Genomic DNA, 19,519 nt, shown 5'->3' with positions numbered 1-19,519 from the left:
GGAAATCAACTGTGAAATGAACCAACAGTGTGACTTACAGGGTCACTTCACCCAAGTTACCAAAAACATTTTCTCACTTAGTAGTTTTGGTTGACATATGAGACATGCCTCTCTGAAATTTCTGGCTCCAACCCAATGTAATGCAGTTGAACAGAATTTAATTTGTAGTGCTCAGAGAGTTGGAGAAAAAAAATGACATTTTTTTTCTGCAGCATGTCTTTTTGCAATCAGTGTCTCCATTACTCTGGATAATCTACAGACTTCACTGTCAAACATTTACATTGGGTGTATTTCTCTGGTAGAAAGCAGTTCCATAAGCAAAGAGATGTGAACATCTTAAAACATAAAACAACAACATATATCTCAAAACCTGGGAGAATAATACCAAAACTATCTGCATGGCTACATTCCACTGGAAAGTGAGAAAATGTGTTTTGGATGAATCACACCTTTATACTGAGCTCAACAGTGTTCCTGTTCCAACATCCCTTTTAGTTTTTAACCAAATAGACTGCTTGTATGTGATATGCAACTCATACTCTTTTTTTCCCCTCATCTGTCAGTCAGTTTTCTGTTTCCTACATCCTACCTGTATTACTGATAACTCTCCTTCACATCTGTAGCTCTCTTTCCACTTCCTTCCCTCCATGACTGGGTCCTATACCGTAGGGATATCTAAACAGGAATGGCATAAAGGGGGGGGGGGGGTCTTCCACAGTTTCTTAGTACAGTAAGCCCACTACCTCCACCACACACACACTCCCCCTGCTTGCCGTTTTCCCAAGACAAAAGAAAAAGAGGCAGCTAATATATTTGCAGTTTTGTGAGAGAGAAGGAGGGGGGGGGGGGAGTGGAGAAGGAATGCTAGGCTGCTGCTAGGCTGGGCTTGGCAGACAGTGGTGTGTGTGTGTGTGTGTGTGTGTGTGTGTGTGTGTGTGTGTGTGTGTGTGTGTGTGTGTGTGTGTGTGTGTTTATCGTGAGTGGAGACAGGGGTATCACTCAGTGAGACAGAATACTCCGGGTTCCCCCAGCGGACACTCCTGCTATCACTGCACCACAACACTACAACAGCCCTCAGCAGCACTATGCAGCTTTGCACCGTGCCCCTGCAGGATAACACGGTACGGCGAGGAAGAGCAACAAACTTTGCAGCACAGTGCTTTGCTACTAAAAATAGGCCTAAACTTCACTTTTATCCCTGCCCTACCCTTATTGTTTAAGAAGTAATTGTGGTGCGTTAAGCTATATATGGTTAAGGCATATAGGGGGTACTGGGGGGATTTGACACGTGACAGATCATACTCTATGGGCTCTATGCATGCACCTCCCCTCTTGGCCACTCACCAACACTAAAAAAAAGGGGAAAACCAGCTTTTAAGATCACAGCAAGTGGACAGAACGATGTTAACAAGTTCATTATTAACAGATTAAAAGCTAAACTCAGCATCAGCCGTGGCGTTTCATTTTGGGTGTGAACTTCATGAGCAACATTCATTTTCCCATATGCTTGCAAATATAGAGGAGAGACAGAGGAGTGTGGATTTAAAGAGGAAAGGAATGAGAATGCAGTAGGGCAAATAAAATGCTGAAAACAATCAACTATGAGGCAAAAGAAAAACAAGAAAAAGAGGAGTAGAGAGGCAGACAGAGAGACTGACAAGAGTGAATGTCTTAAGGAAGGAGAGGTGGAGAAGGTATTGGATGGACGGCCACAACAGCAGAAGGATGGAGGAAAAAAAGGGAAGGAGGGAGAGAGGAGCAGCCCAGTTTACGCCCCTTTCTCCATGCAGCAAGGATTCCTCCCTGGGGGGACTCAGACTTTAAGCCCCTGCCCTGCTTTATATTCCCCTGGCTACTGCAGCCAGATCAATCTAGCTGGCTACCCAGTGTAACTCAACCTAGTTCAGTGCAGCCTGCCCCCCTGAGCCCTCTATACAGGGTGTAGTTTTAGGAGGAATCGAGGCTGGAGGCAGGCAAATTTGTAAATGTACCACTGGTGTACCCATATTAGAAGCAAAAAGGACTATATCAGTGTTTTTGCATGTGTTAGCCCATTACTACAATTCACATATACTTTACATTACTGTCAGCTGTTTTCAAAGCATGCTGTACGGTTTTAGATTTCTGAATGTGTTTTTTTCCTGTACAATCCATCACAGTGAACATTGCACCTGCTCAAGTTTTTTGCAAGATGAGTTTTTATACCATATGGAAATAAACAGAAATCAATTAAAGCTGGGAAGGTAGTAAAACACATTCAAAACAGTGACATCGTTAATGTCACTGCATACAATATTATAAGTTGAAGGCCAGAGCATTTTATATTCGCTCAGTGATTCAAGCTGGTGACCTTTGGGGTGAAACATGGTGAACGACTGCTTGTCCTTTCTGGAAATCTTGGGGGGAAAGGGTCACAACACCTAAAATTCCAAGTACTGTCAGGAAGCTGTATGTTTACTACTGCAAACAGGCCAAATAAATATTCTGCAAAAGTTAACGAGGACGACATCACATACTATAGTCAAATGTATTACCCATTTAGCAACATTTTCTCACTCCATCCACTGAGGAAGACCACAAGATTCGCTTGAAAGAACTCTATTAAAAAATATATACTCTAGTTTTAAGAATGCCAAAAGTCACACACCTTGTTACACAAACATACAATCACTGAAATAGATCAGCTGGTTCCTGCTCACAACTCTATTCAAAATTCATTACCTCTTAATGGTAACTGTGCTAAAAGCAATTGCGCTGTGCGCTGGGCAGTTGAACACATAAATAGTTCACATTAATAATATCACACCTCACAGGATATTTCTTTCTTCAACTATTCATGTATAGGAGAGTATTCCCCAGCTGATGCCTTCTCTGTTGGAATCAAAAGTATTCTTTAAAGTAAAAGTTGAAAGAGACCAGTTCTTGTTTGAATATGTTTAATAATTGCAAGAAAACCGGCATGTGCAAAGCTATCTTTTCCATATGTGTCAACCATAATGGAGTTTTAAGACTACAGTGGTTTGCAGCAGGCAGGGACCCTGGTTATCCAGCCAGCACTTCAACAGTATAATGACATAGTCAGCAGGACTACTAACACATCAGCGCTGGAAACTACAGTGTCTCTACTCACCCTTCCTTCACCTCTTCCTCCAGCATGCTCTCGTGCCCTCTCCATCACCTCCTCTCTTCCTTCCCTTCTCTCTTGTTCCCTCCATCCCCCACTCTCCGTCCTCTTTCACCTCCCTCCTAAACCCCCTGTCGTCATCTTAGATTCCCCCTTCCTGCATACCCCACCTTTTCCTCACCCTTACCAACACCCCTCGCCCCCCTACTCGCCCCCCTTTTCCCAATTAGTCTGTCTGTGTGCAGCTACCCAGCCGATCTCTGCCCATCCTGCCGGTGCTGGTTCGCTCACCCAGCCCCTCTGGCGAACATGACAAAGAGACATCCTCAGTATTCAAACAGACACACACTGCTTTCAAATGCCGAATGGCAGGGTCGACCTGGGTGCAGCTTTAAGCAAAATATTCAAATTCTCAGCCTCTCTTTTTATGAATTTGCATGGATATGCATTCATTTGCAATGTGTAAAGGCACAAGGACAGCTGAGCCTTGGTTTTGGAGAGCTAGAGAGGGGGAAAATAAATAATGCAAAACAAAAATGTATGATGGTATGAAACCTTGATTGGGTAGACTGGTGGATTAAAACTAGGCTCAAAACTCATAAAAACACAAAGTCACAAACAAAATGATATGTACATTTTTGGCACCAAATATTGATGAACTGATAAACTGAATATTATCATCTTCAACTACCCAATCAACTTCCTGAACTACTTCCTGTTTTGTCAGTGATCTCCAAACTGCAACAGATACTGAAAGGTTACTGGGTGTGATACTATACTGAGAAAGAAAGAAAGAGACAGAGGCAAAAACATTAAGACAGAGAGAAAAAACTGAAGAAAAAAAAAGCAAGAGAGTGAGAGAGAAGAGATCAACTGGGGCTTAATGCTAAAATAGAGCTTTTGTTTAACATTGTAAATCCTAAAGAAACGGCAGTACTGGTTGTAACATGATGAGTTTCTGTTCCTCTAAAGGCAAACAAAATGAAGGGGCTGAATCCTACTTCTCATTTTTTTTGTTGATTTTCATACCTGCCAGCATATTAATCTAATGTTTTACAAGTATTAAACAATCAATATGAGCAACTTCTTCTAATAACATTTAACAGCCCACTACATCTTCCTGGACAATAAGCCCACAAAATAAATGCAGGTAGTTACTGGAAAATGTTGCATGAGTCATATTATAGCTAAGAACTGCTTGACCACAGAAAGCCATGCGTATACTAATGTAAACCACACTCTGACAATGCATGTGAGAGTGCATGTCTAAAATGGTAGAGCTACAGGTTATTTTCCTGCGATAATAACTTTTGCTACAAATTGACAATGTGATAGCCAAGCAGGACTGCTGCTGTTCACGAAGACAGGACATTGAGAGATGTAGCCCAATCCCCGATGTCAGGACATATCTGTGTCCTGAGCAGGATACTCTCTTGAATCCGACTTCTGTAGATGACCCTGACCTCTGACCCCCCTGTCAATGAAGACAATCCTCTGGTGGGGATCAATGTGGTAAATACATTGTCTTTAATTAATGACTGATTCCTGTATAAATGATCATAAGATGGTCAACTGGGACCATATGTTGAAAAAAAGGCTTCATGGTAAAATCCCTGGCTTTAATTGAAGTGTATTCAACAACATGCGTGAAAACCTATGCCTAGTCTTCCTTACAGTATGAGGCCAAAGCTAATTTTTTTGCGAGCAGATGAACAAATTTCTACGAGTGCAATAATCATCTGATGCAGACACAGGTACAGTGAAACTTAAAGATGCAGAGTGAAAACAAAAAGGAAAACACATGACAAAGAGACACAGACAATGACAGACAGACAGACAGAGGCAAGGGAGAGAATAGAAGCCCAATTTAGAGATGCAATAAGAAAACCTACAGAATAGTGAGGAGAGGTGCAGAAGAACAACGGGCAGAGGCACAGCCTCCTCTGGCCACTGCAGACCTCAAACCCTGCAGAGATTCCTTTCATTAGGCTTTAAAAGTATGCTGCCGGCTTGCCATTCTGACCTGCGCTCTGTGCCAGTAATAAGAACGGCCTTCAAAGCCGGACCAAAGCAACAGAGCTGCTTGAGAGGGGGAAATGGTGGGGGGTGATGGAGAGAGGTGGAGGGGCACATGAGCCGATGAGGTGCACTTTCAAATTTACACGGGGGCGTTGCATTTTCACATCCTTGCTCACTCTGCTCAGGCTGATAGGCGAGGGAGATGGGGGAAGGGGGAGTTTTGTCTTTCTGGATTCTTTTTTTTTTTTACTCCCCTCCACAAGTTTCAGTTCCCAGTGACCCCTCTGCTGCAGCGTATTTGTGTTAAGGGAGGTTATTTTGGTTAAAAATGGTCCCATGATACCAGGGCCCCATGCCAGGAGGTGTTGGAAGGTGGCAGACTGATCCTCTGGCCTCTTCAAGCACATGCCAACACCTGACAGGTATATGTGTTCTTATATCCATATGTGCCACCTCTATAACAAGATGAAACCCTGGTTGATGAAAATATTTGTCATTTTCAAATCTGCACTTCTGGACCCTTAAGGACATCACAGATGTCTAAACCAAGGACAAAACAAAGGCCTTAGTTTGGCCCTCCTGTGAAGCGCAACAGCACACCTTACACTCCTAAACGTCACTGGAAAATTAGCGTCCAAGACGTCGCATTTATCCCTCAGGGGGTATAAAGGGTAGGTAAAATGTTGCTCAGATTCCTTTTTTCCCCCTCTTTAGCCTATAATGCACATGTATTATAAATTCAGCCACTTAACCTCCCACTGTCCAGCCCCAAACTCATTCACCCATCTATCAGCTGTTAATGAGTCACCTCTGATATGACAACGTTCCACTGGGGTAGGATACATGCCGTCCATTGTACTGCAATCAGTTATTTTCTGCATTTTCCACAATGGATATATTTATTTATGTTATGGGGTGAAGGGGCATATTGCTTGGAAAATAAGTATATGGCATCAACAATAACAGTGTGCATTATTCCAGTGCTAATAACCTGTCCTGCTGATGTCCTTTCTACATATCACAGATGGGCTCAGAGAGGGGAGAGCGGCAGTATTATGCCTCTGCCGAGATCTTCCACTGAATATATTACCATGTGATAGGGGGAGATGTCTCACTCCCTAACATGCGCACACACACACACACACACACACACACACACACACACACTTGTAGTGTTGGGCCAAGAGAGCTGCATATGCCCCAAACATACAAGCATGGGCTTCATTAATGAAGTGCCAGGAGGAGTGGGATAGAGAGCGAGTGCACGTGTGTGTGTGTGTGTGTGTGTGTGTGTGTGTGTGTGTGTGTGTGTGTGTGTGTGTGTGTGTGTGTGTGTGTGGGGCAGCCGGGGGGGGATTTCCTTCTTTAAGCTTTCAGCTCCCACTGGGGTAGCTCGACTGTATGAACCCTGATGTGGGCCTGCCTCTAACACATGGCGTCACACACTCACACACACATACACACAAAGAATGTATACATTGAAGCTCAGCAGGAGGGCAGCAGTGCAACACTGGCTCCTAAACATTTGGCTGTGGACGTCTCATTGACAGATGTACACGGAATCTAGCAGAGGAGGTCAGGTCATCGCTGCACTATCCTCTTCCTCATTCTCCTTCCCCTCCCTCTCTCCATCCTTCTCTTCCTTTACAAAACATTCTATTGTCCTGCCATTGCTTCTATCTCGGTCTCTGGCTGGTGGCTGCTGCTTGTGCCATGTATCAGGTAGTTAAGGAAAAATGCACGCCAATTAAGCTACATGGTGTGATGTGTGATATGTGCGATAGCTCTGTTGGCAACAGCAGTATGTGGTTAGGGCCTGGCATCTGATACCGTAAATATGAGCTTCTTGGTTGACAGGGACAAGCTGTTTCCAAGTGTGTAGATACACTCTTTCTTCCTTTGTGACTGCAGCCGTAATACTGAGGGAGTTTACCAGCATTTAAAAATGTAATATACGGTGCATTTTGGTGAATATGTACTGAAGCATTACACTAGTCCAGTTTGCATATGTTAAACCCAACAACGGGCTCTGGCAAATGGATGTAGAATTCAAGATTTCATTATGAAACAAAACAAGGTAATCATTTTTTTTTTTTTAACCACATGACTATCTCCCTGTTCCCTATTCTAAAATATCTGTTCCCTTACTGTGGTCTTGTGCAAAAACAGTTTCAAACTAACTATAACAGAAGTTGCATATTTGTACGTTTAAAATCTCTGATAAATAACAAGTGCTTTAAATGACACTAGATTACACTAATTATGAATTTTATCCTTTTTTTTTTTTAGCTGTAGTATCATCTTTACCTATTGTCAGTCAACATCAACATAGTCATTGTTGACCAGGTAGGAAGTAGTTTAGTACGCATTCACCATCCATTTACTGTACATAGCTTTAGAAACAATCTGTTCTGGGAGTGGAATGGCAGAGAAGCCAAAGTACATCTGTAGCTGAATCCACTGCTGTCTACCTGCAGCTTGGGAAACACAAGCAGCCAACAGCTCTTTACTCCAATGCCAAAACACACCGCCGCTTTCTTTTTCACTGGTCACTGTGCGATACTGAAAAGATGTGAGCAGCGGGGCATAAAAACACTTCCCCTGCTCTCTACCACCCATCTTCTCCCAGGAAGCCAGCCCAGAGGTCAGCGCAATCAGGACCCATGAGCAACAAAGGGCCCTACTTAGGCGTCCGGCTCAGTGCCCGAGCGAAAGGCCAGCTTAGTAGGGCGAGACTGTCCATTAGGAGAGACCCTGGAACACCCCAGGGATCTGAGGTGAAAAGGGTTAGAAAGAAGAATAAAAACACTATCAACCAAGACACATACACACATATTATCAAAGAAATACACAGATCATAGGAGGCCTTGTTTGACACTGCTGTCAGGATGCAGTGAAGGGGAAAGACGAGACCCTGTGACACGCTGAGACACCACACACACACACACACACACACACACACACACACACACACACACATATATATATTTAGGCCTATACCCCTACACACACAAACAAACACAAAAGAGGTATGAATTTCCATCTTTCATCTTTATTTCCCACACCTCACACCTTGCTGTTACAGCAACACAAAACTGGCAGTAGCAGCACCCAAAGAGCTGGCAAAATTCTCTTCACAAATTATCACTACTTTTCTGTCTCCTATCTTTTTGGAGGATGAGTGGGTAAGTTGGCCCTTGTAAAAAGACTGTGGTCCGACAGAGGTGCTGTACTTTCCTCTCCAGCACCATCTCCTTCACTGATATCAACCACCCAACGCCTTCCTCTGCCAACCACACTCAACCGTGTGATGCAATACTAAGGAGATCACCTACTATATCACTTATAGGTGGTGTTTCACATCTAAACTTGTCACTTTCTCAGTAACTATAGACACAACCTTATCATTGGAGTGACAACAACATTTTGTGTTGGGTTTGTAGACCCTGAGGGCCAGAAATTTACGCTTTACATAACACAAATACATGTACATTTTTTGACTGCTGCAAACACAACATAGCACTCCTAAAACCTTCACACTACCAACTCTCCCATCTGCCAAACTAACTCACTCTCTGCTTTTCACTGTCCGCCATCTTTTCTCAATTTCTTTACCATTTTGTCATACTAAACACCTCTACCTTGCCTTTATCTCTTTATCCCTCCAATCTCATGACTTCACCTCCTTCCAACTTTCTCCATCACACTTTTTTTTGCCAAATATCTTTTTTTAAACTCATCTACTTCCCATTCTCCACCTCCTTTTTTCTTACGTCTTCTCTTTTTCAATATCATGCCCTCTTCTGTGTGTTATACAAGGTCTCAACTGAGGGCCAGTGGGCCACATATAATTTTCTTCAAGTTAGCATCTATGGCCCCCTGCTACCGAACCTCTGCACACCCACCTTGACTCCTCCACCACCACTCTCACCCACTATCTCCTCCTCTCCTCAGGGTCAACACTCAGGGACCAATCATGTCCACCAGCTCCACTCCTTTACCTCAATATCTCAGACCACTGCTACTTCACCCACCCAATCGAGCCCCCTTTCCGCCTCCCCTACCCATGGCCTGTCCAGAGCTGTGGCCACCAATCACATTATGTCAGGCAGCCTGTCCTGATGGAGTATGGTGTCAGAGCAACACTCAGGGTTGCCAAGGTTGAAGCCTCGAGAGACCCTCCGCCTCTCTTCTTCTCTCTCCCTCTCTTTGTCTGTCCCTCCCTCTCTCCCTGTCTGGCAGATGACACAGAGGGCTTTTGAGCCGAGATGGATATACGTACAGGACTACGTGAACAGAAAAAAAGCCAAGTTTAGCCTGAAGTCATGGCATCTAAAAAAAAACTTGACAGTGGTTAAAACTTAATAAAGAAAGGAACATTTGAATAACACATTAAGAGACAAACATGGCTACAGCTAGAGTGATTTGTACATTTTGAAAAATACTGCTAAATTTGCCTTATTCCCATGTCTAATTTGTCAAAAGCAGACAACATGACATTAAGTCAAGACACTGGCCGCTCTGCTACAGTGAACTGTGATACGAGGAACAATTTTTACAATCAAAAACACCTGCTGTAAACAGGTATTTTTTTCAGGTATTGGTGTCAGTCCAACTGAACCAAAGGCCAAGACATTTTTTCCAGGCTCTGTGTTTTGCACCAAATTGTAACAATTACATAAGGAAATCTCCATAATTGAACAACTACAGATACTACTTACTCCACCCAAGCTAATTAGTCCAAAATACAATGTAGTATCAACACACAAGATGCTACGTAGTTTTTCTCAACTGGGAAACTCTTCTTTTTTTTTTTTCTTTACCATCTACATGTTCCAAATGCAACACACTCATAAAAAAGCAAATGTAGGAAGTCACACGAAAATTGCTCATGGCGAGGGGAAAGTACATGACTACGTGTTTCACGACAGAAGTACCTAAGTGCAATACATATCACAAATTGATTATACATAGCAACATATCTGTCTATATCAAAGCATAGATTTACTTTTAGGATCAAATCACACCTACTGTAGCCTTGGTATAAATGAAAAGCAGCATGTTATACGGTCAACTCCATGCAGTATGCAGCAGGAAGATCAAAGGTTCCCTATTAAAATGTGTGGAATGGCCATAGAGTTAACATCAATTTTAGTTCATAGCTGAGAGTAAAATCTATTCATTATTCAATATTTCCTTTATTTCTCTCTGGATATTATGCTGCAACCAGGCTGGTGGTTTATGTGTAATTTGCAATTTCATTCAATGGTGTCTTTAGAGGGGAAATATGAGAAATGGTGTTGAACGAGAAGTAGGGCTGGGTGATATGGAGAAAATCAGATATTGCAATATTCTCGATGTCGATATTGTGGCGATATTTTATGGTTGACAACTGGTGCTTTAACAAAATATCTTCACAATGAGATTTAAGATAAATAATCTTCAGTAATGTAGAAATAATGACTAAGTGGGGATAGGTAAAAAATAACATAACAGTTAACAGTCGGGTAACAGAAAATGATACAACTTTACTGTAATGCAGCCTTTAAAACCAGGAAAAGACAATGTCATTTACGATATTACGATATCCAAAATCTAAGACGATATCTAGTCTCATATCACGATATCAATATAATATCGATATATTGCCCAGCCCTAACGAGAAGGTTGATGAACCAGCAGGGAGAAAGAGATACACAGGGACAGAGGGATACTGCAAAATAGAAAGAAAGATGGGCATAAAACAGGGTTATGAAGGTGGAGAAAGAAAAAGACAGGACTGGAGACAGAGAGTGAAAAATAGGGAAAGAGATTAACAGAATGGCGCATAACGATGATATGCCAAGAAAGCAAACATGTTATCTCCCTGTATGCATGTGAGTGTGTGTATGGTATGCAAGTAACTGGGGGGAAAGCTTACTGTAACCGTAATGAAGGAATGTGCAAGAAAGCACAATGGAGAGAGATAGAGATGAGGAGTGTGTGTTACTAGAAAAAAAAAAAAAAAAAGAAGATGGAGTGTGCAACTAGAGTGCGAGCAGAATGTGGAGTAATCAGTGTCTATTTCCTGAGAGTAACACACCCATTTTCATGGAGCATCAAATATGGTGACAGTGTTTATGAAACGCTTAACAGTAGGGGGAGTTTCTCTACAGTCAGCATTGGGAAATATGTTTTTAATTGCAGCCATAAGGATCTTCAGGAAGTAGATATCACTCTTTATGTCCAACGCATATTAAGAGAAACAATGCATCAGCACTAAAACCCAGTATCCTTGACATTAAATGTCACACTTTGCCTAAAAAGCTAAATACATGGACAATAACAAAATATGTGGCCATGGTTGGCCAGTGTTGAGCCACAGTCCCTTGAGCAGGAGAACGGTGTCTCAGTTAATATGGATTTCTGCTTAGGAGTTATAAAAGCAAACAAACAAACAAAAATGATTTCAGAATTCTCCAGATAAGGGAACTGATCGAAGAACACTGAGTTTCCCGGGTAATTACAGTCATATCTTTTTTCACAACAATGCTTTATATAATTTGCTGAGATTTTGTTCACTGTGGTGACCCCCTTGTGTATTTGCCTATACTTTCTTTGTAACTTTCAACGTTAAACGCATCTATGAATATCTGACAAAAATGGGCCGGTAAATATCTAAAGAAATCATGTCTAATCAGCACAAATTCTGAAACTTATCAAACTTCTGATGAGATACAATTTCCTATAAGGAGGCAATTCCACGTTGGGTAGAATATGAATCAGGTGAGAAATCTGGAAATGAACATAACATAAAAAAAAAACAACAAGATATGTTTATTTAAAAAAATAAGAGATAATAAAAAATTAAATGGCAGTGCTGGAGCCTGTCAACCTTAAAAATATGTTTGTGCCCGCAGTGTTGGGCAAGGACCAACAGCAAGTCACAGAGTTGTGAATCTGTGTGAGTAACTTAAATGTGTTGTGTGTTTAAATACTGTGGATTTGCTCACGCTTTAAGTTTTCAAAGGGTAGTCTGTTTGTGGAACTTGCTGAGTGTGTTTCTCATATTATCATCTGTTCTCCACAGAGGAGTGGACCCTTTATACACCAAACTGTGGTTAGCTAGAACTAACTGGCAAAACCATTTTGTGTGTGTGTGTGTGTGTGTGTGTGTGTGTGTGTGTGTGTGTGTGTGTGTGTGTGTGTGTGTTCTGTCTGCTGTGTTTTTTCCACAACTTTGGGATGAGATCTGAGAGGAAACGGACAGATTTCCATCTGTCTGCTTCATTTGCAAAAAAAAAAAGCCCTTCTTGCGATTCAAATATATGCTTTAGCCACCTCTCTTTTGCCCTCCCTCTCTCTGTCTCTCTCTCTCTCTCTCTCTCTTCCGTTTCTCCATCTCTCCCTCTCTATCCAAGTGGCATCTGTGGATGACCAGGGCATCAAGAGTCTCAGGGGCTGAGGGAGGAATAGGGGGAGCAGGAGGGGAAAAGAAATCAGAGAGAGAGAGAGAGAGAGAGAGAGAGTGAGAGTGAGAGTGAGAGTGAGAGTGAGAGAGAGAGAGAGAGAGAAAGCGCCTCTCACTTCATATTTCCCCAGCACCACCCCGGCGTGCCAGCCAGCCTACAGTCTGTTCTCCTTTGAGCTTTCTATTCTACCATAGAACAGAAAAAAAAAATCAATTCATATTTCCATAATCCACACTCCTGTCTGTCTGCATGTCTTTGCCTCTCCCCCTCCTTCCTTCCATCCCTCTCCCTCTCTCTCTCTCTCTCTGTCTCCCTCGTTCTGTCTCCCTCTCTCTCCCCTGGGGTAGACTAACCCCGATCCTACGGCCTACAAATGTCATTACGCTGAGCAACAATAACAGCCTAAACAAAAGGAGGCCTTGCTCTGAGTTCTGAGCCCCTCTGTGGAGACTGTTGGCTGCTGCTGCCATATGCTGGCCAGCTCGGGCCACAGAAAGAGACAGAGACTGTGGCTACAGAGGACTCCAGCCCTCGGCCCTACAAAGGAGAAAAAGAGCCCTAATCCTGGTAATGAGGCCTGTGAATACAGCCTTTATGTATACGGGGGAAAGGGCCAATCCCTCTGTACACAGCACGCTAACTAGCCATCTTAAGGGCCATCTTATCCACACAAACGATCTGGTCGACAACAGAATGAAAGAAAAGTAAGGTTGTGGGGGGGGGGGGTGTCAGAGAGGAAGGATGAGGCAGGCTTATGACAACCCATAGACTATGTTTACACTATTTCTTCATTTCATCTCTTTTGGCTGTTAGCTTCTCCTTTTACTCCTTTTCCATCACTTCCATTTCCTGTGCCTATCTCTGAAAGTCAGTAATTTCTTGCTCACACTATGAGTCCCACACTCCCTCTACCTCTTACTCTGATAGCATGCTCTGGTTCTTGTGGGGAAGGCAGACATCGCCTGAAGCATCTTTCTACAAGCCCGTTTATTCCTCAAAGTGGATCAGAGAGGCAGGAGAGTGGTTTAAACTCACTGGCTTGGCTGCTGTGTTGAGAGATAGTTAGCCTACGCACATGATGTTGTCTTTCGCTCAAGTTTTTTTTCTAGTTGTCCATTTTTCCCTTCAGCCCATTGATGGGCTGCTGCAGTCATCTGTCTAGTGATTTGCTCCAGGACCTGTTCTGTGCCCGCTTTGGGAACAGAAACAATATGTTGCATGTCTTGTTTTTTTTTCCTGGCGAAGCTCTGTCTTCTGACACACACACACACACACACACACACACACACACACACACACACACACACACACACACACACACACACACACACGTCATGGAGTCATCACATGTTGGAGCAACAACAGGAGAAAGAGTCAACCTGATCTACTTACAGAGTGATGTGCACAACATTTACGAGTTTAATACGCATATTTTTACAGGCTGTGTGATTGTTTTGATCAAGTTGAATCTAGACTAGTAGTTCTTTGAAGGTGAAGCCAGAGAGAAATAACAAAGACCCCGTGGTGAGGTGGAGGATTTTTCTAAGGGTAAAGAGCTAAGCTTTAAATAAAAGGGATATCAAATCAATTTAAATTATTCCAAAGATGTTTTTACATACGTGTGTGCACATTGTCACCGAGACAGCTGATAAGATTTGTGATTGACTTAAAGGATAATTTGGGTTTATGACACCATGGGTCTTATTTCGTAGTTTTGGCTATCATTTCTATCGTCAACAACATTGCACCAAGTTAATTCCAAGTCAAGTTAATTGAAGTGACATCACTAATAACAAGTCAGATGGGGTACTAAACATAATCAGCATTTAGTTAAACAAACCCCCAGGAAGAGAAAACTAGGGATGCACCAATCTAACTTTTTATCTACCGATAATAATTTCAATACTTCAACTGACAGTATCAACAAATAGCAGGTACTGAACTGATACCCATTTCCCCAAATGTAAAATGTGTATACCTCAATACGTAGAACTTACTGGAATCATTTTAATTTAAGGTAATATGAGTCCAGGGATTGTTTTGGCGCTAAAACCTAAGTTGGCCGACATGACTGAATGACTATAACTGACGGCAGAAACACTGAATCTTACTTAACTAATTAACAGAAAACTGTTTTTAATGTGGATTGGTCACTTCATTGCTGAGCTCACATCTGCTTAAAAAGGTCAGTATTGGCCCTGATACCAGTCTGCCAAATTGAATCTGTGCATCCCTTAAAAAAAACAAAGGTGAATCGGACATTATACTGTAAGTTGTAAACGTCGATTACAGGTTACAGACAGACTTCCAGGTTAAACTTTGACCTACTGTACTTAATATAATTGTGCACACACATAGAAAATATAGCAAACACTTTGGGTCGAATTATAGTTTTATGTCCAAATAAAGTGGTATTGATAATCTGGCTTGTTGGTAACTTTGTTTACAACCTATGATCGTCAGTCTGCTTGTGTTTCGTGCCCGTCGGTTTTTATAGCTGCAATGTTATTATAATCAATAGAATTTGTGTTGTGATACTGGAATCAATCATCTTTTAATAACTAGGTCCTCATCAGAAATGTGATTTTTCAACAATACAGACTAGTGGGAGAGACTGAGGTGTACCTAACCCTGCAATACTTACCTCTGACTGGTTTAGGAGGAACATGGTGTTCCAAAATGTATTGCAAAACAGCTGCAGATTTTGGTTTCAGATTGAAAATTTACCCGATAATGCTATAAATGTGAAACAATAGGAAGCAAACATAGTAGCACAATGAGAGAGAAAGCAAGAGACACAAATGAGAGAGAGAGAGAGGTGTGCATTCCTGTCACGGTTGCATGATAATAACTGATTCGTCGGTTATTGAAGACGTGCTCACTGCTTTTCATTACCAGCAACAGACGTACAATGAGACAGAGAGAGACAGAGAGGAGGAGGAGAGAGAGAAATATGGAGAGAAAAGGAGAGGAAGCACGGATAGGGATGAGGAGGACAGTGGTGGTGGTGATAGGTGTTGGGGGGGAGGTTACCACAGGATGGCAGGGTGAGTGAGGGCATTAGGCAAGGAAGGGAGATGGGAGAGAAGGAGGTAGAGGTTGTCTATAACCGTGAACGAGTGAGAGTGAGAGCAGGAAGAGAGTGAGAAAAGAATGAAAAAGCAGAGTGTGTTCCAACCTGGTCGGTGTGGTCCTGGGGGAAGCTCCACAGCACGGTTGGATCTAGAGGTAATTGACAGACAGCATTAATCAGCGGGTGAGAAACACACCGTCTTCGCTAGCTGCCTCAGAATACATACATATTAATGAGAAGGGTGGGGGCAAGGGTGGCTGCTGCGAGTCTGTGCACGCGCACACACACACACACACACACACACACACACACACACACACACACGCACACATACACAGTGAAAGACGAGCGAGAGAGAGAGAGAGAGAGAGAGAGAGAGAAAGAGAGAGAGAGAGAGAGAGTGTGTCTAGGCGATATGTGCTATAAATATGCTAATCTATATTCTCAGTGTAGATATGATAGCTTAAATTATACACCAATCATGCACTTTTAAGAAAGTCATATCAACACATACTCTAGTTTATTTGCTTAATTATTCTTACATTGATACAAGCCTAGCTGTTTGCTGAAGCGATGTAAACCCTAAGCTAAAAGGTTTAACATTATAAGGGGTTTTGTGATTTTTTTTTTCCCTCTCCAGTAAATAACATTAATGCTGAGAGATTAGCCAAGTTGATTATTCAATTTTTAGATGGACAGGAAATTAACCAATTCTGATTTTGTCAATTAACAGTTAAGTCAGTTATTGATCATATATAAAGAACTAACTGTTAGCTGGGTTCAAATGCTTCAACATGCCATTATAAACGGAACACTCTGGGTTTTTTGGCGGCTGATCAGACTAAATAAGAAATCTTAAGATACAGCTTTTTGCTTCGGTAAGCTGTGACAGGCATTTCTCATTCCTTTTGACATTTTATAGACCACATACTAATTGATTAATCAAAAAAAAAAAAAGAACTGATAGATTCATCAATAGTAAAATAATCACTAGTTGCAGTCCTTTATAACCTAGAATGGTCATTATTTCTCCTTTAAAGAGTGTGTTTCAAAGACATTCAGAATGAATACCATGTTATTAATGTTTTTTATAAATAATAAAGACAACAAACATCAGCGTCATTCTCTTAGTACTGATAATTTGATATTATAGTAGTGAAAATGGGCATTGATCATCAAAGATGGGGTTGGCAAATTGACACAGGACAAGTATACCAAACTGCACAAAACAACTGTTCAATGTTGCTTAATAAGCAACCAGCATACTGTTGCCTTCGTGTCACCTTTGCAATATGTTTGCATCTCTGTTAAAGCTTCCAAACCAAAGCATGAGACCTGCTTCTCGCAGGTTTATACCATGTGGTTGAAAGGAAGCAGCCACCAAGCAATAGCCTGAACGCAGGGGTCTCTGGTAAACATGGCTTCCACAGCACCAGGGTCACCCTGTGACCTCAGCAGGAACAGCAAGGGTTTGAAGAGACGAGCTCTTACATGCCAGCTTCACTGTCGTAGACATACAAAAGGTTTACAGGCTCACAAACGCACCTCCACCTCTGTCAAAACAAAGGTGGCTGAGAGAAAGTGAATCTGTAAGCACCAAACCTTTTGACAGCACAGATACTTCAGTCAGAAAAACAACTGTGAGTTCAATAGGAATAAGAGGTTGATTAAGTCCCTTAATTAAAAGATGTATGACCATTTTAACACAGGCTAAATTTGTGAATGATCCAGCTCTACTAATATGCCCAAAAAGATTAATGTAGACAGAGGAAAGGACCCCTACCTTAGTAAAGAGGACATGCAATAACACACAATGTGTGAAGTAGCTTCATGGCTAACACACCAGGCTGCCTGAGATAGAGGGGCATACAATGGACAAACGGATGACAGGACGCAGCAGAATCCATCATGCCTTACATAATCCTGTTGGATAATTTCATGGGCCCCATATTGAAAAGAGAGGCACAGGGAAAAAAAAGCAGCAGAGCTCAAAGCTCTACACACCAACTCTGACCGCCCCCCCTTCTGCCTACCCTATGATCTGCCACACTTAGGGCTATTTTATGCTGATTTACTGGGTGAGAGGATGGGAACATGTTCACAGCTGAACCAATAGGCTCTCTGGTACAGACAAGAGGAGTGTGACTAAATTCAAGGTCAAGTTTTGGTAGCTGGCAGCACATACTGTATGTGCCAATTGATGTTTTTCACAGCAAACTTTTTGATTTGTCATGCATGAAATGCACAAGTGATTTTACAATAAGATGTATGCTACAATTAACAATTGTAGTTAGTCCAATTAACCCAAACATCAAACATACTTTAGGGTTTTTTACTGTTGGTAAATCTAAATAACAAAATAACTTCAGTTTTGGCTAAGAACCCTTTGGCAATAGCCAAAAATATGAATAGATGAAGAGAAATTTAGAAGGAAGTTACAGTCCTTCTTTGGGGCTTTTATGCCATGTATGAGAGTAGATTGATAAGATCATGTCCCATGACTAAATGGACTTGCACTTCTTTAACAAAACATTTAATGGGCACAGAGCATGTTAAATTCAGTATTGAGTCTCACAGAGGTAGAGTGGGGTAGAGCGAGAGAGCGAGCCATGAATAAAGAGAGCAAAGGAGGCAGAAAAGAGTGTGCTGTAACAACACACAGCTGAGGACTTCAGAGCATTACCAAACACCTTCCTTTATCATTCATATCTCCTCTTTCCTCTGCATCCTGTGTGCACTTGTCTTTCTATTCAACAGGCTCTTATTGTTTCAGTTCTGCTCCACCTCCACATTTCTCTGCCAATCATTGTGCCTCTTGCATCTCTTTTTCACTGTCTTTTCTTTTACATATTCCTAATTTCCCCCCCCCACACACACACTTTTAGCCTTATTTATGTCCCTTCTTCTCGCCTCTCTTTCCCATGCTTGCCTCATTTTTTTTCTATTTCAACCTCTCTCTCTTCATCCCGCCATCCCCCTGCAGCTCTCTGTCCTCTTCACTTCTGCACCCCTCCCTTCGGACGTGCTGGGCGTGTGGTGGGGGTTAAGGCTGAAAGTTGAAGGTTACAGAGGTGAAGAGGACCCCTGCTGCTCCGCCAGGGGACACAAATGTTGCCATGACAGATCCTGCACTGGTTAATCCACCCTCCCCTTCTTCACACACACACACACACACACACACACACACACACACACCAAAAAAAATACAACAATTCATTTCTGAATACTGTCAACTGTGACATACAGTATCACACAAAAAACCACTTTCTTTTCAGCACATAAATATTTGAGCTGCAAAAGACATGCTCACAATTATCTCTGTTTAAATGTCATTATTTGGTTTGCAGGGCAGGGATTGTGGACAGCCATGAGTCCACAGTAAATGCATTACTGTCTGCACTCCCGTGGGATCCTTTTCAAAACACAGGCTGTGGATTTTACAAGTGCATTGTACGAATGTTTTCGGCTTGCTCACAAGGTCATAAAACATTTTCTGCATGCAACAGACAATGGTAGCTGTCAGTTACAATAACAAAATGGCAAAGTTAGAGACAGGGAGGTCTGCAGAACACCACCAATGCCAAGCACATAAACCTACTGTACATTCAGCTAATACAAACTACACAACTACAGCCGTACAAAGGGTAGAAATGCAGTGCCTTGCTCATTGGCACTTAAGTCAGGCAACAGTTTGACAAATGTCAATATGCAATAATTGCATTGTAGCTTTTGATACCTTTTTAAGACTTATTAACCACTTTGTGCTTTTTCATACACCTGCCTACACTTCCTGTTACTCGTTTGTCCATACATCTGTCATGCAAACCATGCTCTGTTAGGCCTGCCTGCATG

At 42.1% G+C, this 19,519-nt stretch overlaps 1 protein-coding gene across 6 annotated transcripts in view; it reads right to left on the bottom strand.

Moving 5' to 3' along the window:
* Positions 1-19,519, bottom strand: part of dennd1b (DENN/MADD domain containing 1B) — a 106,377-nt gene that overhangs the window by 68,805 nt on the left and 18,053 nt on the right. For all 6 annotated transcript variants that reach the window (XM_078258646.1, XM_078258648.1, XM_078258650.1 and 3 more), the window contains exon 3: positions 15,773-15,816. In XM_078258646.1, coding sequence (XP_078114772.1) covers positions 15,773-15,816 — 44 coding nt within the window. The remainder of the gene's footprint in view (positions 1-15,772; positions 15,817-19,519) is intronic.

This window comes from Sander vitreus, chromosome 9, assembly GCF_031162955.1.
Source record: "Sander vitreus isolate 19-12246 chromosome 9, sanVit1, whole genome shotgun sequence".
In the NCBI taxonomy this organism is placed as follows: domain Eukaryota; kingdom Metazoa; phylum Chordata; class Actinopteri; order Perciformes; family Percidae; genus Sander; species Sander vitreus.
This window is presented reverse-complemented; position numbering and strand designations above follow the sequence as displayed.